At 39.5% G+C, this 20819-nt stretch overlaps 8 protein-coding genes across 11 annotated transcripts; 2 read left to right on the top strand and 6 right to left on the bottom strand.

The window, feature by feature from the left end:
• Positions 1-1386, bottom strand: LOC103867017 (probable E3 ubiquitin-protein ligase RHC2A). Its single transcript, XM_009145044.3, has one exon. It carries the CDS (start codon positions 1244-1246, stop codon positions 221-223), a length of 1026 nt encoding a protein of 341 aa, XP_009143292.1. The 5' UTR covers positions 1247-1386; the 3' UTR covers positions 1-220.
• Positions 1387-2028: 642 nt separating this feature from the next.
• LOC103867016 (ribulose bisphosphate carboxylase/oxygenase activase, chloroplastic) lies at positions 2029-5007 on the bottom strand. 4 transcript variants are annotated; one of them, XM_033292898.1, is made up of 8 exons: positions 4964-5007; positions 4738-4770; positions 4148-4467; positions 3946-4051; positions 3774-3859; positions 3000-3472; positions 2457-2738; positions 2029-2302 (listed from the first exon to the last, which is right to left on the bottom strand). In XM_033292898.1, exons 2-8 carry the CDS (start codon positions 4759-4761, stop codon positions 2187-2189), a joined length of 1407 nt encoding a protein of 468 aa, XP_033148789.1. In that variant the 5' UTR covers positions 4762-4770; positions 4964-5007; the 3' UTR covers positions 2029-2186. The 4 variants fall into 4 exon arrangements, with proteins under 4 accessions (XP_033148789.1, XP_033148788.1, XP_009143290.2 ...); XM_033292897.1 differs by lacking the exon at positions 4964-5007 and having other exon boundaries at positions 4738-4957; XM_009145042.2 differs by lacking the exon at positions 4964-5007 and having other exon boundaries at positions 4717-4846.
• Positions 5008-5808: 801 nt separating this feature from the next.
• On the bottom strand, positions 5809-9996 carry LOC103867015 (probable methyltransferase PMT11). Its single transcript, XM_009145040.3, has 9 exons — positions 9101-9996; positions 8306-8464; positions 7971-8241; positions 7723-7833; positions 7422-7581; positions 6896-7153; positions 6689-6811; positions 6416-6493; positions 5809-6269 (listed from the first exon to the last, which is right to left on the bottom strand). Exons 1-9 carry the CDS (start codon positions 9815-9817, stop codon positions 6062-6064), a joined length of 2085 nt encoding a protein of 694 aa, XP_009143288.1. The 5' UTR covers positions 9818-9996; the 3' UTR covers positions 5809-6061.
• Positions 9997-10969: 973 nt separating this feature from the next.
• Positions 10970-13970, bottom strand: LOC108871851 (putative B3 domain-containing protein At4g03170). The gene is made up of 2 exons (XM_018658853.2): positions 13030-13970; positions 10970-11224 (listed from the first exon to the last, which is right to left on the bottom strand). The coding sequence occupies exon 1, from the start codon at positions 13924-13926 to the stop codon at positions 13075-13077; it is 852 nt and encodes a 283-aa protein (XP_018514369.1). The 5' UTR covers positions 13927-13970; the 3' UTR covers positions 10970-11224; positions 13030-13074.
• LOC103867759 (putative B3 domain-containing protein At4g03160) lies at positions 11300-12081 on the bottom strand. Its single transcript, XM_009145850.3, has 2 exons — positions 11812-12081; positions 11300-11716 (listed from the first exon to the last, which is right to left on the bottom strand). The coding sequence occupies exons 1-2, from the start codon at positions 12079-12081 to the stop codon at positions 11300-11302; spliced, it is 687 nt and encodes a 228-aa protein (XP_009144098.3).
• An 883-nt stretch (positions 13971-14853) lies between the features above and the next one.
• LOC103867014 (putative B3 domain-containing protein At4g03170) lies at positions 14854-15690 on the bottom strand. The gene has a single exon (XM_018658852.1). It carries the CDS (start codon positions 15688-15690, stop codon positions 14854-14856), a length of 837 nt encoding a protein of 278 aa, XP_018514368.1.
• An 827-nt stretch (positions 15691-16517) lies between these two features.
• LOC103867013 (mannose-1-phosphate guanylyltransferase 1) lies at positions 16518-18575 on the top strand. The gene is made up of 4 exons (XM_009145038.3): positions 16518-16859; positions 16945-17007; positions 17094-17333; positions 17707-18575. The coding sequence occupies exons 1-4, from the start codon at positions 16749-16751 to the stop codon at positions 18376-18378; spliced, it is 1086 nt and encodes a 361-aa protein (XP_009143286.1). The 5' UTR covers positions 16518-16748; the 3' UTR covers positions 18379-18575.
• Positions 18576-19064: 489 nt separating this feature from the next.
• LOC103867011 (uncharacterized protein At2g39795, mitochondrial) lies at positions 19065-20801 on the top strand. The gene is made up of 3 exons (XM_009145037.3): positions 19065-19382; positions 20105-20445; positions 20531-20801. The coding sequence occupies exons 1-3, from the start codon at positions 19137-19139 to the stop codon at positions 20688-20690; spliced, it is 747 nt and encodes a 248-aa protein (XP_009143285.1). The 5' UTR covers positions 19065-19136; the 3' UTR covers positions 20691-20801.
• Positions 20802-20819: the final 18 nt, after the last annotated feature.

Here is a 20819-nt window from a genome sequence, read left to right as displayed (position 1 = left end):
TAAGTAACTAAGGCTAGGACTTACGGCCACAAACCATTGTTCTTTCCCTATTCAGTGGTACGTAAGGTAACACAAATGAACGTCCAAATATTCACCAAATAATTCAATTCTATCAATCTCACTTGACCTAAAAACTTTTGTATAAATTTTACTCGCATAGAGATATAATCATTACACGAAAAAAATCTTACAAGAAAGGAACCATCATGCTGTGTTTAACTTATGAAGCTAGCCAATGTCGTCTCCTTGAAGAAGCTGTCCTAAACAAAGCAAACGACGACCTGCTCCTACGGTTTGATCTTGACCCGGACCCGGACCCAGACCCTGATGCTATGGATCCAGATGACCCGCTGAAACATCCAAAGAGTCTCATGATCCGACCCGCAAACCCACCCGATCTCTCTCTACTACTTCCTCCTCTTCTAGCTACCCTTCTCGGAAGCCTCTCTTCTCCGAGTCTCCCACCGTCAACCTCCGTGTACACCACCGGCATTCCTCCTCTCCATCCACCGGGGACCCTCCCCACAGCGAATCCTCCACCCGGCAACCTCCAAATCGTCATCCCCGCCGAGGAATCCTCCTCCCCCGCCTCCTCACGTCCCGCAACCGTAGTAGCTGCCACATCATCCTCCTCCTCCGCCGGAAGCTCGTGGCGGCAAACGGGGCAGGAGTTACGAATGGCGAGCCAGGGGAGGATGCAGTCAGGGTGGTATATATGGTTACACGGCATCTCACGAGCTGCCGAGTCGAGAATGAACGTTTCTTTACAAACAGCGCAGTGAGACTGAGAATCCGATTCCAGATGAGTCGGAGCGATTTGGATCACCGGCAAAGCTTCGACGGCTGATTTAGAAGCTGGCGGATGATCACATGAGTTATTGCTGTTGTTGTTGAGCTCGATCTGAGAGATTTGATCGAGCAACCGATCGAACCCGGAGCCTAGGAGAAACTCCGTCATGCTCGGGGGTAACGGTCTGAGACCTGAGTCTGAACCGTCGTCGTAGTACATCTGGAAAGGGGATCGATCGGATGGATTAGATCCGCGGAGGACGATGACTGGATTGGGAGATCGGTTGCTTGTGGGAGGAGTAGGGAATCTGGTGGGGCTGCGGTGCTGACGGTGGAATGAATCGGGGGTTTGGTGGAGGTGTTCGAGGAAGCCTCCGTCGCAATCAGGACAGGAGATGGAATTGGTGATTAGGACGAAGCGGCTGCAACTGTAGCACCAGTGAGATCCAGAAGCCATGGGGATAGAGATCTGTAATCAGAATCTTGAAGGAAAGAACATACGGTTTGAGAGTTATAGAGAGAGAGAAGACACGGTCGTGGTTTGTCTTAACAAGAAGAGGAATGGCGTGTACATAACCGTCCAACTCGTGTGCTGTTGTCACATTCTCTTTCTCATGCCTCTTCTTGTTTTTTTTTTTCTTTTTGTTTGAACCGTTTTATTATTATTTTTGGTCGTGTAACTTTTTCAGTTTGAAACTGCTGCCAAATAAAATAATAAAAACAAATTTAAGAATCTTACGGTTATAGAAGTAAAGTAAATGATTTAGGCAATTAAAAACAAAATACTTTTAAATTGCAGAATATATTTTTAACATTAACATGCTTTGCTTTTGAGCTTTGACTTTACATTAAACAAAGAAAAAAGCTATATTCCACATTTGTTTGGTAAAAACTATATTGAAAATGGGAACCATTTTAATTATCTTTTATCTTCCACTATGTATGGTGGGAATCAATTGTACTAGTAATAGCAAAGAAGCCCATTATACTTATAAAAGTTAAAAAGGCCCTGAGAGCCCCATTAACATCTGAAATTTTGCATCAAAACTTCCTCGTTTTGTTTCTTTGGCCAAAGTACTCTTTTGACTTATCTGTTACCGTAAATGGGATAAATAGTCTGGGAGCGATTAGAAGGTTTTGTTTCTTTTTAACTTCTTTGAATCTCTAATTATTTTATCTATACTGTAATCAATGCATTAAGAATTGGGAGAAGAAACGTGAAGCAGAAGAAAAACAAAGTTGAGAAATGTTTTTATGAGAAGGCAAATTTTGATATATGAATATGTTTGCACATGATCATAAAAACAAAGAGTAACAAAAGAGGACAAGAACCACCAATTCGCAATTACACAAAAGGCAAAAAAGAGAGTACAAATTAATAATAATTAGGAGAAAGCTCAAAAGGTGTAGACACAAGTTCCATCATCACTTCTAGCCGTTGGATCAAAGTTCTTAGCCGCAGGATCAGTACACCCTTCTGGCACAGGAAGGTTCACTTGCTGTGCTGCTTTTCCTGCAAGGCAAGTTACACTTCAAAATTTCAGAAACCCTAATTCCAGTCTCTCTCTTTCCCTCTCTCCCTCTCACCTTCCTACTTTTTTACAGTTTCATTTATATCCAACTGATTCAATAAACAAATTAAGAAGTTTCAAACCTCGAGCTCTAACCGTAGAAAGTTCCGCGGCCGATAGCGTCCGCGTTTGCGTCTCCCAACGCAGCCTCGTTAAGGTATTGGTCAGCAAGTTGGACTCTCTTGACGTTCTCTTGTTCCATCACAAGCATGTTTCCATACTCCATAAGCTTATCAAGTGTCATCTCTGGTTGCTCAAACTTTGGAGGACCTTCCCTCGAGTTCACCAGCCTCTTCCCTATCTTCTCCACTCCGAGTCCTTCAACGAACTTCCTCACTTCATCATCGTACACTCTAGCCCTCAAGGCACCGAAGAAATCTATTACAAGAAAATCAAGAATCAGAATCGTATACAAAAACACCAACAAATAGATCTTTACTACTTCTTCCGTTTCAATATACATGATGTTTTATAAAAGTTTGTTGTTTCATAATATATTAATTTATATAACTTTAATTTTATTCAAAATTGTATAGTCAATTGTATTTTTATTATTTATATTTAAAATTAAATAAATTAATTTTTAATTAAATTTTACTTGCACTTTTGATAATTAATATGAAACAGATGGAGTATTACCAATGGATTGGCCAGGGAACTGATCAACAAGCTTGACAATATCTTCATCCTTGATCTTGTCAGTTCTGAAGATACCCTTGCAGACACCAATACGGTCTTCACGAGTCGGCGCCCAGTAGAACTTCTCCATACGTCCATCACGGATGAGAGGAGCGTAGAGAGTGGAGAAATCGTTACCGGTAACAATGATTGGTACACGCGCGTTTTCTTCCTTGTTGTACATTCCTGGGAGCTGGACGTTGGTGGGGTTATCAGCAATGTTCATGAGCGTTGCGTTAACCATCTGGTTGTTGACAGTGTACTGAGTAGTGCCACCCATACGACCCGCACCAGCGTCAAGATCGTTGATGAAGAGAACACACATCTTTCCTTTCTTGATCATGTCTGCTGCTTCACGGTACCTTTGACGGATCAGCTTGGCTGGTTCTCCTGCGTTCCCGCTCTCAAGCTCTCCAGCACTCATCATGATTGGGCTACAAAAAGAGTTAAATATGTTTTAGATTTTTGTTGATACTTTCATTTTAAAGTGATCATGTTTTAGTTTTTTTTTGTTTTAATTTAAGTAATGTTTTCAAGTTTCTATAAAAAAATGTTATTTATTCTTTCAATGATTTTTATTCTGCAATATAATTTTTTATTGGTTATATTTATTGCTATTTTTATACAAACAAGATATATAAATTGAATAAAAGTTAGTAATTCTTTAATCAGCGTGGAAAAACCTTAAACATCAATTATATTGAAACAAAGGAGTAATAGATTAGATGGACTCACTTGATGCCCATCTTGGCCATGACAAGCTCACACTGGAAAGATTTACCTTGACCTTTGCCTCCCCAAATACCCAAAATAAGTGGAACCTATAAAGAATCAAGACCAATATAGTTGGACTCTTTGGTGTGTAATAACTCAAATATGAAACTAAACAAAACTGTGAGATTAGTACCTTGATGTTAGGCAAGGTCAAGAAGTTCTTGGTGATGTGAACAACAAGTTTGTCCATGAAAGCCGGAGCAATGTAAAGCCCATCCATCATGTTGTCCAAGTTGTATCTATTTATCAACAAGAAACAAAAAACAATTTATAAACCAAAAAATTCTAAAAACCTATGAAACTAATGAGAGATCTTTAGAGAGATGAAAACTTACTGCTTAAGACCCTGGCTGATGTACTCATAGGAGCTAAGGACGGCGTTGTGAGTTCCGGTTCCCATAGGAGCTTGGAAGACAGAGTCAACCATACCTTTGCCTCTGGTGATGTCTTGTTGGTCATCAGATGTGTCGTAGGCAAGTCCCCTCCATCTGTCTCCATCGGTTTGTTTGTCTTCTTTCACAGCAACCACCTTGAATGATGATCCGTTGCTCTTCTTGTTGCTCTGTGAGAATCTTGATGATGTTACAACTTTCTTTCCCAATAAGGTTGTTGCTGGGACTGAAGCAGCTCCTGCTCCGGACCCGTTCAAGCTCAACTGCAACCACACAGAGGCTAAACTCAGTTTTGAAACTTCATTGGTTCAAATAGTTCAAGAACCGGTTTAGAGACATATTCAATCAGAACAAACTGAATTCATTCTAACCAAAGCAAACAGGATTTTGAACAGTGTGTACTAAAGCATCAAAGTATCTCTCTAGTTAAAGTCTTGTAGGTTCTAACGACATACTGAAGACAAATCTAGTCAAGTGGATAACACATGTGTAAGTAAGACTGATTGGAGTACCGGAGCTCTGTTGATGGCACCGACGGTGGAAACTGCGGCGGCCATTTCTCACGACTGCGACGAGTGTTTGTCACGCAAGAAGCTGAGGAGAGAGAGAGTGTACTTGATCGGAGAAGCAGTGATAGATAGGTGTTGGCGTGGGCAAGAAACAGAGAGATTTATAGACCGACTGATCAACAACACGACAACTCGTTATCTCTTCTTAACTCTCCGAGCGCCACACGATGATGATGGGCCAAATTGCCACGTGGCGTCACAAGGAAGATGGTGAGGAGGATTCTGACATGATTGGTCCACGTGGAATGTCTTTATGAGGTTGTCTTGAAACGGCTCATATGTGCCACTTGTTTTGTATTTGGCGTTAGCTTGAGTGAAGGTTATAACACTATTTATTACCACATACGCTTTTGGAAAATGATTTTGTTGCCTTTTTTGGGCTGAGGATGAGATCAAGAAACTTCTACAGAATTCTTCATACAATAAAATTCCAAATTATGGATATTGACATTTCTAAGTGGTAGTCTTGTTCCAAATACGGTGTGAAGTGAAGTGATTGGCTGAGAGAAATTGTCTTTAGCCAATATTGTTGATTTCTAATTTTATCACTAAAACAATTATATACCATATGGTTTATACCACACATTATTGTTTATACACAAATCATATGGTTAACATTCTAATCATAGTTTCTACTAACTGCTAACAGCAAAACAAATTATTACTATTTTTTTCTCAAACTATTACTATGGCTTCCATCTATGATGTAGCTATGTAGATGTGGTGTGGGGGTAACTGTTCAACATACACACTTCTTTCCAAGTAGTAAGTAGTATACCATGGTATCGAGGCTTTCCGAGGACAAACTCGGCCTGTAATTACACAAACTCAAACGCAGCAGAAGAGTCAATACAAGAAACGGAAACAACAAATGAGAAATACACCAGCAGAATCTAGTCAGAATCAGGGTCACAATGCTGAACCAATAAGTCAAAGCCATCGTGTACAGATGTGGAAGCCAAGAATTTAAGCAGTAGAATGAGCCATGCAGACATGGTTCAAGAGACACACTATAACATTATCATGGACGTATTGTATTTTTCAACTTGGAGAAAGTCGCGAGCTTCTTTTTTATTTTCTTATGGATCCTTTGTTACAATCAACAGAATAGCAAATGCAGAACTGTTGTTACTAAAAGTCTGAGGACTAGGTAAGACTTTACTCAGTAATACACCACAATCAAATTTACAGTTACATAATGAGGGGAAGAAGAAATACTAACAGTAAAGAGATATTACCAAACGATATGCTTTGTGTAGACTAAGTGCCAGTGTGGTTTTGTGTGGTATTAAGCTCGAGGGAGACGCTTCTCACATGTTAGAATCCTGTAACTTGAGTGAGGACCCTCGGATGTGTCACGCAGAGATGTATGCCAACCCATTGCCTTTGTGATCTCTTGAATTTCATCCATTACATCTATTGTATCCCTAATGTATGCTCGCCCTCCCGGTCTCAATATCCGGTCCATCTCTAACAAGATGGTTGACATCTCGCATCTGATACAACCAAAGCAATTCTTGAATGATAAACTAATATTCAGCATTATAACTTATGTACAAAAGTAGAATGGTCATATGTGATCATCATTAATTGTGGACATGAGTTTATCACTTTGAGATTGTGTTACGGAGACCTATCTTACCTTTTTCTTTCGACTGAGAAGAGTCCTGAGGCATGTAAGAAGTCGTATGTCCTCGGGTATGTATCAAATGGTTCACACCTGTGGTAGAATTCAAGGCTTATTAAATTTATCTTGAGCCAGAGCCTTACTCTTAAGTTTAACTACAGACTGATAAACAAGAGCAGGAAAAGCAACAATACATGTAGAACAGCAGGAATCATGAGCAGGAAAAAGCAAATATCAATTCCATAATTTTAGGTTTTTATATGATAGATTTAAGGAGAAAAGAAGTACCAATCGTGCATTACTCCTAATAGCCCACGATCATAAATGACGGGCAATGTGTTAGGCCCGCTGACAGGAACTACACTGAGAACCCAGCAATCGAGTTTATGATCATTTAGTGCAGCTGCAAATCTGCCACAAACAAAGTGAGATCAGCTAAGAAAGTGAGGTATATATGCAGACATAGTACTCAACAGAAAGAAATCATTTTCATACCCGCCAAAGCCTGCTCTCATGTCCAAAACGTTTCTTAGTTTCATCTTTCTCCACTTTAAGGCACGGATATAACCCCCAACTATTTCATTCCAGAATCTTGACTCTGCCTTGAATAGTTCTTTCCTAGCAATGTAGGAATCAAATGTTATCGTCTGTAGCCTATCTGGTGGAGTGTGGAGACGGGCAGGCCATGAAGGAACACTGCCTCCAGATCCATTCTCAGGTATGCGACTGATACAAGGTTTCAGGTTTGTGTACCTAAAGCATGAACACAACAGTTTGAGACATAGAAGTGGGAACAAGAGAATATGAGACATAGAAAGTGTGATTTTCTACACACATTATCATTGACCAAGTCGAAGGCAGACTAGGTACAATCAACCATACCAAACTGAAAAAAGTTGAAGTTTTGATGCAATACTCGCAGCATAAGTTAAATATAGCCTTCATTAATTTGTTCAGTGCTTTAGCAAGGTATGTGCTTGTTTCACAATCAAAAGAAAACAGAAAGATTGAGCAGCTGTACCAAACATTATCGGGGTCATCAGATTCATCGCAAAGAGGAGGTTTGGTTCCAGCCTCACGACTCAAATAACAGTTGTTGTTGAGGGGCTTCTGCCAGATTGCAATGTATCCTTCCTTCTTTACCAGTTTCCAGCAAAGGCTAGTCGTAAGATTCAGCATCTCTGGAAACCAAAACGTCAGACTAAAAGAGCAGATTAAATGAAAAAAAGGAATGTCACTCCGACATTCCATGTTCCTCATTTTTCTCTAACAAGGCTACGTGCCATGATGAGTAGCTCGAAGCAGATTAAAAGTGTTGTTACCTGTCCACTGTTCTTCCAAAGCCGCCTCATGCTTGTAAACAGGTTGTGCAGCCCAAGCAAAATACCCTCCAGCCCGCAGCATTCTATTGATCTCAAGGAGAAAAATTCCATCTTCATCACAAAAAATGAAACAGCAGAATAAGAATTTTCCCAAAAAGGAATAGAAGATAAAGCGTAGTTCATCACAGGGAGCTAAAAGCTACAGTAATTGCGAGTCCAGACAAAGCAAGCACACAAGAGAACCTTACCATCACGAGTCCAGTTAATCCTACACCTCGAACAATGAATAAGATCAAACGCTTGGCTTGGATACAACAAACGCCTCGTAGCAAATGCAGCCGCCATAGCAGGCACACCACGCTCAAGAGCAAACTGAATCTGATTCTCATGTACATCTTTTGGCGCAACAGACATCGTCAAAACATTGCGTGACAATAGATAAGCACCAAAACTCGCCACGCCACAACCAACATCCAACGCAACCCGAATACGCTTGCCAAACGTGATATCAGAAACCATCTGCAGACACAAAGTCAGACTTCAACATCAGATAAAAAACGCCAAGCAAGAACAATGAGCATACCTTAGAGATCTGATCCAAGTACTCGTCAGCTCCATGAATAAACTGTGTACCGCCACCAGGAAACTTAAACTTGCTCTTATCTCGTGGATCTCTTGAAATCCAGTTTTGTCCACCTTTATCTTCAACAAGCCGAGTATGAGGAACATTGCTGAACCACACCTATCCGTAAAACCAAATCATCTATCAAATCAAATCTAAATACTAGTTAAGCAAACCCCAAGACATGTTCTCTGGTTAAAAAAGCAAAAAATTTAAGATTGCAAGCAGAGGAATACATCATCACGGCTTCTAAGCCATGGAATCATCTAGCAAATCAATTCTAAATACTATTCAAGTAAATCTCAAGACATGTTCTGATTGTTCTCTGAATCTTCCAGATAAAAAGCAAAACTTGTAAGATTACAAGCATATGAATAACCTCGTTAAAGCTTCTAAGCAATGGAATCATCTAGCAAATCAATTCTAAACACTACTATTCAAGCAAACCTTAATACATGTTCTCTGAATCTTCCAAATAAAATGCAAACCTTTTAAGATTGCAAGCATTCGAATACATCAACACAGCTTATAGGCCATGGAATCATCTACCAAATCCTAAATACTATTCTGAATTTTTTTCCAAATAAAATACAAAACTTTTAAGATTGCAAGCAGAGGATTACATCATCACGGCTTCTAAGCTACGGAATCATCTAACAAATCAGTTCTAAACACTAGTCAAGTAAACCTCAAGGCATGTTCTCTAACTAACCTAAAACAAATCTTTCAATATCGCAAGCAGATGAATAATAATACCTCGTCACGGCTTCGAGGCCATGGAATAGGCTGACGATAGCCTTTAGGAGACGGCACCAAGCAATTCAACCCTCTGCCTTTCACAGGGCAATGACGCTCGAACTTCTCTCCACGCTCCGTCGATCTAAGCTTCTTAACCGCATCAGCGTTATCCAAACAAGGTATATACTCTCTCATACTCTCGCGACACATCGCGAACTTCTTAACCCTAACTCTAGGTCTCGATACGCCGTCGTTTCTCAGTTCTACGATCTCCGTCTTGTTCCGTGACTCTTCAATAGCTTCGTCCTCGAAGTCACCTACCTCGAAATCGTCGGACATCACGCCGTTCGCGTCTAGTACCCCGAAGGTCCGGATCGGAGCCGGCGGAGGCGGAGAGGCAATCGGAATCGGAATCGGAATCGGAATCGGAGGAGGATTAGCTTTCGTCTCCGTCGCCGTCACTGGTGAGGGAATCGGCTGTGCTGTTTCGATCTCGGTGTGATTGGGAGGGATGATCGAGGATAGATTGAAGGTTTTGTTGCTGTTGGGAGAGATTGAGACTTCCGGGATCGAGTTCTCCGAGGAGGAGGAGGAGAAGAAGACGAGCTGCTTGTAGCCGTCGTTGGACAAGTGCTTGCCCAAGTAGAAGAAGGCGGCGGTGGCGAGGATTACGGCGGAGATCTTGATGAGCGTTGGGGTTTTGCGGAGATCGCGATTGGTCGCGAAGGGTTTCATGTTTTGCTTGCGTTTGAAGGGAGGAACGATCACCGAGAACAATCTGGATCTGGTGTGCAGTGTTCGTAACTCTGTGTGATTGACTAAGTATAAATGCAATTTCTAGATTCGTTTATAAGTTAAAGTAGTAGATACTCTGATTTGTTAGCTGTACATGCAACTACAAGTTATGCTTGACTTGGGCTGTTGAAACTTTATAGGCTATGCATTAAATTACAGGGTCAGCTTCTAATTACAGGGTGTTAGAATCCTTCGAAGTTTCTAAAGTGAAAAAATTATTAATAGTATAACCACTCATTTATGTTTCATTTTCTTAAAATCAAATAAAAATTTTCTTTTCTTTTATGCATTCACATTGTCCTTTAATTAGAAAGAAAGTTTCTTAAGAGCGAGCATGATTAACCTGAATTCTTAACTCATGATTTGATATTTTTTTAATATATTTTCGACTAAAAATCGGTTTCTATATCTTTTATTTAAAAAATGATTCTTAACTTTTGTTACGATTCATACCTAAAACTAAGAGCTCCATCTTAAGAACCCAGGTTAATCGCATTATTTTAGAAAGAGTCGGTTTTTAGTTAAAAATCTCTTTAGTTCAGAAGTTTTCTTCTATCTCTTTCTTAATTTTCTTATTTTTTCATTTTCTTTAAATGATTAGAACCCTTACTCATGCTGCTGCTGTTGGAGGTGGTCTAAATTACAGGGTCAGCTTCTAGTAGTTCGTTCACAAACATTTTTTTTTGTTCACAAGCATGATACAACATCTCTGGAAAAACAAATTATAAAGGTAGAATGATGTGTTTTGTGCAGTCGGAAGGGTTCAAGACTTGAAGCACAGCTGTCAAAACAAGTTTGTAGCAGCGGATAAGAGCTTGATAATCAAAGCTAGAAGACAAGTGTGAGCAGTTTTGTTAGGCTGTGTGATATGCACAAGACACTACAAATGCGAGGAGGATCGATCCAAGATCAAGTAAGCTTTAATCTGATACAAATCTGTTTTGCTAGCCTTTATTGGAATGGAATAACTGTTTGTAGTAGTATCTCAACACTAGTGTAAAGCTTTAGGCAAATATAACATCTCTTTTTTCTGTTTTTTTGTGTTACAAGTTCTCTTACAATTTTTAAAACTTTGGCTTGTGTGTTTGTTTGTAAGCTCTCTGAAAATCGTTTTCCCAGAGTGCAGTAAAAGGGTCTCTGTAGACCAAAAATACTCATTTAAGTATGCAAAACTGTTGAATCATGATAACTTGTCTTTCAAGTAAAGTGGGTCACTTCTTGGTTATCACAAGTACTGAAGTTAGAACCAACTTTTTTTATCATTCAAATGATGTTTCTGTCAACTATTTACAATTTTAGAGTAAGAAACTGAGAATGTGACTCAAATCAAAACCTTAAAACTTCTACCTTCTCATAAAACTCCCTAATCAAATCTCTAATACCCCCCTTAATCTCCTTGATAACCTTTCTCTATACTCCTCTCTAATCAGAATCCTCGAAAGCAGCCTGAGAGATCCTCTTACTAACCTGTTTCCAGAACGCAAACATTGTGACATCAATAGCTAAGCAAATCCGTTGAGTGACTCTGTGCCTAAACATCCAAACCGTGACGAAGTTACACCACTCCTTGAGCCAATACTCTACCACGAACCTCCACCACCCTATCGTCAAACCAAACGACGACGTCCTCTCCTTACCAAGCCAAATCTCATGAACCTTCCCGTCTGGTCCGTATACCGAAAACCTCCTCTCGTTTTTCCCTGATTCTTCGAGAAGCTGCTGAAACTTCTTCCTCACTTGCGAGTTCGATAAAGACAGCCCAGAGTGAGACAGCTTGTTCTTTTCACGTCGCTCGTCGTCAGCTGCTTTTGGATCGGTCTGCTGCATTGCTCGGCTAAGCTGGGGTGAATGATCTTTTCAGGTGGAGTCTCCGGAGCTTTCCATCGTCTTAGAAACCTCAAGGTTTGTTCTGAGTCGTCTTCATCTTCCTTTGCCTTTGCTTCTTCTTGAGTTAAGCTTCTTGGTGTTGTCGTTGAAGGCACCATCGTCGTAGCTCCTCTGCTTTCGTCTTCTTGATCAGCATCTTTGACTTCTTGTTCCACTTTCTGCTTCTTTGCTTCCCTTGTCTCTGACTCTGAGGCCACGATCTTGTCATCGTCTTCGTGTTTGGCTTCTTTGTTCAGGTCAAGGTCCGGTTCTTTGGCGAGTGCGTCTTCTTCCTTGCGGTGGTGGACTTCTTCTTCGTCTTGAGTTGAAGACGCCATGATCTTCGGTTGTTTCGGTTTCTTTCTCTGAGGAAGAAGTTAACGAGAAAAGACTTTTGTTTTGGGATCTTCTCTCGAGTGAAATGGATTATGGATCACTTCCTCTATTTTATAAGGCTTGGTTTTGACTCTCTGCTCCCTTTTTTTAAAAATAAAGCTTTATTATTATAAAGTTTTTCTGTTAATTCCCCTCTTTTTCATTAATGCATCTGAATTAAAATAATATTGATTGATAATTATCAGATTAATTTGGATGGTCAGCTCAGTTGCAATCCACTCTCTCTCAAAATTGATAATAGGTGCTTTTACCATCACTTATCCATACACAATTCCAGGGTGAAATTTAACATATGTTACTAAGTGTCGATTCTAACATTTTAGTATAAGTTTAAATTTAAGAAAAAAATTATAGTAAGAGGCTTGACACGAGTGGACAATCAACCAAGAAGATAAGTGTGAGCAGTTATGTTAGGCTGTGATATACACAAGACACTCCAAACGCGAGAGGCATGTGAGGAGGATCGATCCAAGACAAGTAAGCTTTAATCTGATAATGCTATAGCCTATTATTGTAATGGAATAATTGTTTGTATTATGTCAACACTTAGTGTAAAGGCAATATAACATCTTTTTCTTTTTTTTTTGGAACTTTGGCTAGTGTGTTTGTAAAATCTTTGGATTATATTGGTGTAAGATCTGACAATCGTTTTCCCACAATGCACTAAAAGGGTCTCCACACCAAAATACTCGTTAAGTATGCAAAGCTGAATAATCATGATAACTTGTCTTTCAAGTAAAGTGATCACTTCTAGGTCATCACAAAAACTGAAGTAAGCACCAACTGTATTTATTTTTATCATGCAATGGTTTCTGTCAACTATTTACATTTATCGACTAAGAAACTGGGAATGTGACTCAAATCAAAATCAAAACCTTCAAAACTTCTACCTCATGTTCAATATCTCATTAAATCTCTAAAACCCCACTTAATCTCTAATCAGAATCCTCGAAAGCAGCCTGAGAGATCCTCTTACTAACCTCCTTCCTGAACACAAACCTTGTGACATCCACAGCTAAGCAAATCCTTTGACTGTCTCTGTGCCTAAACATCCACACCGTGACAAAGTCACAACACTCCTTGAGCCCATACTGTTCCACGAACGTCCTCCACCCTATCACCAACTCAAACGTCTCCTCATCATCATCACCAAGCCACATCTCCTGAACCTCCCCGTCTGGTCCGTAAACCGAAACCCTTATCTCCCTTCTCCCCGATTCGTCGAGAAGCTTCTGAAACTTCTTCCTCGGTAAATACAGCTTCCTCTGCTCCACGTCGCTTGTCGTCAGCTGCTTCTGGATCGGTCTGCTGCATTGCTCGATCAACCGGTCGTGAATGATCTCTATCGGTGGAGTATTCGGAGCTTTCCATCGGGTGAGGAACCTCAAGGTTTGTTCGGAGTCGTCTTCGTCGTGATCGTCTATTTCGAGCATAGATGGACTCGTAGGTGGGACGTCCTCGTTGCGCATAGACCAAAGGATTGCTGAGGCGAAAGCGTCAACTTCCCTTGCATTTTCTTCTTCTTGAGTTAAGCTTCTTGGTGTTGTTGTCGTCGTCTTTGAAGAAGGTACCATCATCGTCCCTCCGCTGCTTTCGTCTTCTTGATTAGCGTCTTTGACTTCTTGTTCGCTTGTCGCTGACTCTGAGGCCACGATCTTCTTGGCATCGTCTACGTGTTTGGCTTCATCGTCAGTCTTGCCCTCTTTGTTCAGGTCTGCTTCATCGTGATCGGGTTCAGTTTCTTCCTTGCGGTGGAGGGCTTCTTCGTCTTGCGTTGAAGACGCCATGGTCTTTTTCTCCGGTGAAGGAAGTTATCAAGAGAGACTTTTGTTTTTACTCTCTGCCTCCTTTTTCAAAAAGCTTTATTATTATATAAGTTTTTTTCTCGTTAATTCCCCCTTTTTTTTATTAATACATCTTGACTAAAATAATATTGATTTTCTGTTTTCCCCCTTTTTTTTTGGGAACTACAAAGAGTAAAAATAAAAAGCCCATATTTGTTTTTTATTAAATACGTTACAATTTTTGTTGCATCTCCAGCAAATTTGAGAGGTGCGTGTTGCATATATCTTGATCACTGAAAGTTTCAGGTTTCTTCAAGTAATGTTCATATGTTTCTGTGTTCCGGTTTATATAAATGCATTTGGTGCTTGTTGCTATAATGATCAAGTGTGTAATTAATGGACGTTTTGTGACAATTCGTTTTTTTTTTTTTTGTGTAGGCTACATATACACTTATCTTGCTAGCATACTAAAAATTTAAGTTTCTTGTTACCTTATAATATAGGAGACTCGTTGTTAATTTGATTCATCCTCAATTTTGTTGCAGTAAATTGTTTTTTATATACAATCTAGCGCCTTAAAGTCAACAATGCCTAGCCGATTGGTAGATTACATTAGTGAGAGATCTGAAAATCGTTTTTCTCACAATGCAGTAAAAGGGTCTCAATATTCATTAGCATGCAAAATAAATGAATCATGATAACTTGTCTCTCAAGTAAAGTGGCCACTTCTAGGTTTATCACAAGTACTGAAGCAAAGAACCAACTGTTTTCTTTTTTCTCATGAAATGATGTTTCTGTCAAATGATTTACATTTCTAGACTAAGAAACTGAGAATGTGACTCAAATCAAAACCTTAAAACTTCTACCTTTTCATAAAACTCCCTAATCAAATCTCTAAAACCCCCTCTTTGATAACCTATCTCCAAACCTCTAATCAGAATCCTCGAAAGCAGCCTGAGAGATCCTCTTACTAACCTGTTTCCTGAAAGCAAACCTTGTGGTATCAATAGCTAAGCAAATCCGTCGAGTGACACTGTGCCTGAACATCCAAACCGTGACGAAGTCGCAACACTCCTTGAGCCCATACTGTTCCACGAACGACCACCACCCTATCGTCAAATCAAACGACCTCTTCTTCTCACGTAGCCAAATCTCATGAACCTTCCCGTCTGGTCCGTAAACCGTGAACCTACTCTCCTTTCTCCCTGACTCGTCGCCAAGAAGCTGCTGAAACTTCTTCCTCACTTGCGAGTACGATAAAGAGAGCCTGTTCTGTGTCACGTCGCTCGTCGTTAGCTGCTTTTGGATCGGTTTGCTGCATTGCTCGACCAGGGTGCGGTGGATGATCCTTTCAGGTGGAGTCTCCGGAGCCTTCCATCGGGTGAGGAACGTCAAGGTTTGTTCTGAGTCGTCGACGTAATCGTTTATGTCCAGCCCCGGTCGGACTAAGTCGTTGCTCGTAGACGCAAGCATGCGTGAGGCGCGAGCATCATCTTCCTTTGCCTTTGCTTCTTCTTGAGTTAAGCTTCTTGGTGTTGTTGTTCTCGTCATCCCTCCTCTTCTTTCGTCTTCTTGATAAGCATCTTTGACTTCTTGTTCCACTTTCTGCTTCTTTGCTTCCCTTGTCTCTGACGACTCTGAGGCCACGATCTTGTCATCGTCTTCGTGTTTGGCTTCTTTGTTCAGGTCAATAAGCTCCCGTTCTTCATCGAGTGCGTCTTCTTCCTTGCGGTGGTGGACTTCTCGGGCTTGCGTTGGAGATGCCATGATCTCTGTTTCGGTTTCTTTTTCCGGTGAAGAAGACGAGAAAAGACTTTGTTTTGTGAACTTCTCTCGAGTGAAGATGAATGGATCACTTCCTCTATTTATAGGACTTCCCTTTCGACTCTCTGGCCCCCCTTTTTTTTATAACGCTTTATTATAATAAGTTTTTTTGGTTAATCCCTCCCCCCATTTTTTTCATTAATACATCTTAATTAAAATAATATTGATTGATACTTATTATCAGATTAATTTCGATGATCAGCTCAGTTACAATTGCAACCCACCTTCTCTCAGAGTTGATTATATATGCCTTTTCCACCACTCATCTAAACACAATTCGAGAATGTAAATTTAACATGTGTTTTAAGGGTCGGTTCTAAGATTTATGATGCTATAAACATTTTGGTATAAGTTTCAACAAAAGAATTCATAGTATGAGATCCATCAAATCTATATATATATTAGCTCTTTAAAATTAGGGACAATGCGAGTATTTCATCCGGTTCTAGCTGTGTCTAAGACCAACCATATAATATGTAGAAGGATTTTTTTTAATACAATATGTAAATTAAACTAGATATTAGCATGACAAAACCAATTTATATCTTAAAAAACTTAAGCTAGAAACGTATGAATGGGAAAGGCCATAGGTTCGATTCCTTATCGCAGTTTTTAATAATCTTATAGACATCAATAACTAATATGCGCCAAAAAATAATATGCATGGGCTATAAAAATCTTCAATGCCAGCTGTTATTATGACGATATAATTAAATATGATTGCTAAAAAAATGTTTTATACCACGGGCACACACATCGATATTGAAAAGTTAGTTTGTGGAATGAAAAAACTAACAAACAAAATAAAATCTACAAAAGGAAAAAATCAATACGGAAAGAACATTAAATGGGGCTTAGACTTATTATTGTTTCGCCTTCTTGTTCTTTAGTCACTTTCGACTTTGATTATTCTAAGATGTTTAGCCTACCCACATTGTTAAGATGATCTGACGTTAGCATTTAGCATCGACAGGAAAGAAAAAGGAGTTCAGTGCATCAAGATGAAGGCTCTCATTCTTGTTGGAGGGTTCGGGACTCGGTTAAGACCATTGACTCTCAGTTTACCAAAGCCGCTTGTTGATTTTGCTAATAAACCCATGATCCTTCACCAGGTACTACTATAATAATATTATCCTCTTGCAAGTTAGGTCATGCTTACTGTCTATGTTTTAACCACCTCATAATGTATTTTTATAGATAGAGGCTCTTAAGGCTGTTGGGGTTGATGAAGTGGTTTTGACAGTTAATTACCAGGCAGAGGTGAAAGACTTATCTCCTAGTTTTTTGTTTTATTTTGGAAGCTATTTTCTGGTTAATTGTTTGGAATTTTACTATTGTGTCGACAGGTGATGCTTAACTTCTTGAAGGACGTTGAAGCAAAGCTTGAAATCAAAATCACTTGCTCAAGAGAGACTGAGCCTATGGGTACGGCTGGTCCTCTGGCTCTAGCGAGAGACAAACTGGTTGACGGATCTGGAGAACCTTTCTTTGTCCTCAACAGTGATGTGATTAGTGAGTACCCATTCAAAGAAATGATTGAGTTTCATAAAGCCCATGGTGGGGAAGCCTCCATCATGGTGACAAAGGTGAGATTGTTTGATCTAATATCAAGTTGGTTTGTGAAAATCAGCAAACTAAACTCAAAGAAAATTAAAAAACTTCTTTTGCAAAAAAAAAAGAAGAAAATTAGAAAACTTATAGAGTGAAAAATTAATTGATACTCATTTAGGGTTTATTTATTGATTGTGTCAATGAGTAATTTACAGCCTTTAATGATCCATATTATACTTTTCGAAAACTCAATATTCATTTTCTTTTGAAAATTATTTTATCTAATAAAAATGGTTTTCATAATCTTAAAAAATATAATGAATATAACATTTTACTAATGCATCAAGATTTAAGTCAATTTGAGAATCAACACACTGGTGGTTCATCTAATGTGGATACTGGTTACAGGTTGATGAACCTTCTAAATATGGAGTTGTGGTCATGGAAGAAACTACAGGAAAAGTGGAAAAGTTTGTCGAAAAGCCAAAACTGTATGTAGGTAACAAGATCAACGCTGGGATTTATCTTCTGAACCCGTCGGTAGTTGACAAGATTGAACTACGACCAACCTCAATCAAGAAAGAGACCTTCCCCAAGATTGCAGCAGCTCAAGTGCTCTATGCAATGGTACTACCAGGGTTTTGGATGGACATTGGTCAACCACGTGACTACATAACGGGCCTGAGACTCTACTTAGACTCCCTAAGAAAGAAATGTCCTGCCAAGTTAACCACTGGTCCAGACATTGTTGGGAATGTTCTGGTGGATGAAACCGCTAAGATTGGAGAAGGCTGTTTGATAGGACCAGATGTAGCCATTGGTCCAGGCTGTGTTGTTGAGTCAGGGGTTAGGCTCTCACGTTGCACGGTGATGCGTGGGGCACGCATCAAGAAGCATGCATGTATCTCGAGCAGTATCATAGGGTGGCACTCAACGGTTGGACAGTGGGCTAGGATTGAGAACATGACGATCCTTGGGGAAGATGTTCACGTGAGAGATGAGATATATAGCAATGGAGGAGTTGTTTTGCCACACAAGGAGATCAAATCCAACATCTTGATGCCAGGGATAGTGATGTGACAAAATGTGATGTCTATGTTGGAAATTTCTTTTTTTTTTATGTCATTCTTTTTTCATCTTTGTGCTTTCGGTATATTAATACTTAGCTTGAATAGAAGTAAAAACAAAATGCTGTAAATCTTGTTTAGTGTTAAAAGTCATTTGGTGTTTTGTAACTTATCAAAAACAATTGTATCAAGTATCTTTGAGTTTTCTCAGTCAACCTGTATAATCCTGGAATATCCTGGACATATAGAAATGCTCGAATTAATTTCTAAATGGACGATGCGGTCCACAGATGAATTTTTACTCTGGATATTCAAATAGATTGTAAGATATGCTTATATCCGCGTAGCCACAAAGTGAAATATATTGGAGTGCTTTTAAACCCATATTGTTTAAGAATCTAAAGTCTGCCTACCAATAGACCATTACCCCGTTGTTTTAAGTTTATTTTTTTTAACGTAAAGAAATTATCAAAAGTTGGTTAAAAATTAAGAGAATTAATTACTGACAACATTATAGCTCATAAATTTAGCTGTTAATTTACGTTTGAATTCCTATTTTACTAGCATCGAATTGTTTTTTGTTCTATTAACCTATACAGAATTGATATATAATTTCCGCCTGCTTATGGTTTGGACCCGGTTTATAATTAGACCAAACCGGACTAATGTGATTAAAAGCCCTAGGCGCTAACCAAAGCGTCGAAAACCTTAAACCCTGAAGAACTCATCGTTGCTTCACAGAATCAAAAGAAGAACACTAAACCGGTGCCAATGGCTTTCACTTGGTGCGTACGGAGATCAGCTTCTAGGTTAGCTTCTGTGTATGGTAATCGGATGAGCCGACTCCGATCTATCTCCGCCGTTGTTAGCCGTCCGTCTCTAGCTCCCACCTCATCTCCGTTTCGTCCTTTTGCCCTTTACTCGACGGCTATTGATCGGATGAGCTCCGAGCAATCGCTTCTCCGCGTGATTGACTCCGAGATCAACACCGCTCTCCAAATCGATGATCCCGATTTGGTAAAGTTTACTCATTTCGCTTGATTTGTTATAAAGGGTATTCGAAAGTTTGCTGCTTTATGCTTCGGATGTGTTGGCATATGAACTGTGCTTGAGTGAATCGCTCTTTACAATGCATTTGCCTTTTGAAGTTTATTGAAAAGTTCTTCACTTTATGAAATTATAATCTTATTGCGTTCTGGAGCTATGCTTAAGCAAGTGCTAGATCACTGCGCTTTACTGAATGGCTCTTTAGAATGTAATTCCCTTTCAAGCTTATTGAATAGTTAATCACTTTATGAAAATTTCAATCTTATTGCTGTTGTGCCTCACTGATTGCTTACAGAGCTATGCGTAAGCAAGTTTAGATCTTTATAAGCAAGTAGCAGAGATTGTGTTTGACTCAGACAGAATAGCTAAGTTGCTGATGATATTTTTTTACCTTTAGTACAATATATATGTGTTAGCTTATGCACTGTGCTTTAGTTAATGCTTTACAATGCATTTGCCTTCTGAAGTGTATTAAAAACTTCTTCACTTTATGAAACTTGTAATCATATTGCTGTGAATCCTCACTCATTGGTTTCCAGAGCTATGCTTAACCAAGTAGAAGAGACTGTATGTTAGTGAGAATTGCTAAGTTGCTGATAATGTTCTTACCTTTAGTACAATGGATTTGTCTCTGTTATAAACCAGTTTGAGACTTTTCCCCTTACATTCTGTTGGGGTTTTGTTGGGAGCAGGATGAAGAGACGGCTCCAGGAAGCTTCCCTTTCAAAATTGAAGACAACCCTGGGCATCAGACTGTAACATTGACTAGAGAGTACAAAGGGGAGCATATTAAAGTTGTAGTAAGCATGCCTAGTCTTGACGGTGATGAAAACGACGATGAGGATGATGACGATGATGGTCATAGCAATGGATCTAGTATTCCACTAGTTGTGACTGTCACCAAGAAGAGCGGGCTCAGCCTTGAGTTTAGCTGTATGGCTTTTCCGGATGAGATTGCCATTGATGCTTTATCTGTGAGCAATCAGGGGAGTACTTTGGAGGATAAGTTGGCTAATGAAGGGCCTGATTTCGAGTAAGCTTTTGTGAATATTAAAAGAAAAACTATTGTAATAACTGGCGGTATATAAGGTTCTGTTGCTTTTCGTTTGCGTTTGCAGATGCTTGGACGAGAATCTGAAGAAGACATTCTACAAGTATCTGGAGATCAGAGGAGTGAAAGCAAGCACTACGAACTTCTTGCACCAGTACATGATGAGAAAGGTGAAGAGAGAGTACTTGCTCTGGTTGAAGAATGTTAAGAAGTTTATGGAAGAGTAATAGGTAAGATCAGAAATGTGTGAATGAGACTCTTATGTTCGTTGTTAGCATTCATGTGTCTCCCGTTTGCAGAATCTTTGAGAATTTATGGTAATGACTTTTAAGTTCTTATTCTACTTTGTATCAAAG

Source organism: Brassica rapa, chromosome A05 (assembly GCF_000309985.2).
Source record: "Brassica rapa cultivar Chiifu-401-42 chromosome A05, CAAS_Brap_v3.01, whole genome shotgun sequence".
Lineage (NCBI taxonomy): Eukaryota > Viridiplantae > Streptophyta > Magnoliopsida > Brassicales > Brassicaceae > Brassica > Brassica rapa.
This window is presented reverse-complemented; position numbering and strand designations above follow the sequence as displayed.

Coding starts and splice junctions, on each gene's coding strand:
- LOC103867759 (XM_009145850.3), bottom strand. CDS start 12,081: ATGGCGTCTTCAACTCAAGACGAAGAAGAAGTCCACCACCGCAAGGAA. Junction 11,717..11,811: donor TAACTCAAGAAGAAGCAAAG/GCAAAGGAAGAT, acceptor CATTCACCCCAG/CTTAGCCGAGCAATGCAGCA.
- LOC103867017 (XM_009145044.3), bottom strand. CDS start 1,246: ATGGCTTCTGGATCTCACTGGTGCTACAGTTGCAGCCGCTTCGTCCTA.
- LOC103867011 (XM_009145037.3), top strand. CDS start 19,137: ATGGCTTTCACTTGGTGCGTACGGAGATCAGCTTCTAGGTTAGCTTCT. Junction 19,383..20,104: donor AAATCGATGATCCCGATTTG/GTAAAGTTTACT, acceptor TGTTGGGAGCAG/GATGAAGAGACGGCTCCAGG. Junction 20,446..20,530: donor AATGAAGGGCCTGATTTCGA/GTAAGCTTTTGT, acceptor TTGCGTTTGCAG/ATGCTTGGACGAGAATCTGA.
- LOC103867013 (XM_009145038.3), top strand. CDS start 16,749: ATGAAGGCTCTCATTCTTGTTGGAGGGTTCGGGACTCGGTTAAGACCA. Junction 16,860..16,944: donor AACCCATGATCCTTCACCAG/GTACTACTATAA, acceptor GTATTTTTATAG/ATAGAGGCTCTTAAGGCTGT. Junction 17,008..17,093: donor CAGTTAATTACCAGGCAGAG/GTGAAAGACTTA, acceptor TTGTGTCGACAG/GTGATGCTTAACTTCTTGAA.
- LOC103867016 (XM_009145042.2), bottom strand. CDS start 4,761: ATGGCCGCCGCAGTTTCCACCGTCGGTGCCATCAACAGAGCTCCG. Junction 3,473..3,773: donor ATGGCCAAGATGGGCATCAA/GTGAGTCCATCT, acceptor CTCTTTTTGTAG/CCCAATCATGATGAGTGCTG. Junction 2,739..2,999: donor GTTCCCTGGCCAATCCATTG/GTAATACTCCAT, acceptor TTCTTGTAATAG/ATTTCTTCGGTGCCTTGAGG.
- LOC103867014 (XM_018658852.1), bottom strand. CDS start 15,690: ATGGCATCTCCAACGCAAGCCCGAGAAGTCCACCACCGCAAGGAAGAA.
- LOC108871851 (XM_018658853.2), bottom strand. CDS start 13,926: ATGGCGTCTTCAACGCAAGACGAAGAAGCCCTCCACCGCAAGGAAGAA.
- LOC103867015 (XM_009145040.3), bottom strand. CDS start 9,817: ATGAAACCCTTCGCGACCAATCGCGATCTCCGCAAAACCCCAACGCTC. Junction 8,465..9,100: donor GGCCTCGAAGCCGTGACGAG/GTATTATTATTC, acceptor TTTTACGGATAG/GTGTGGTTCAGCAATGTTCC. Junction 6,494..6,688: donor TTAGGAGTAATGCACGATTG/GTACTTCTTTTC, acceptor ATTCTACCACAG/GTGTGAACCATTTGATACAT.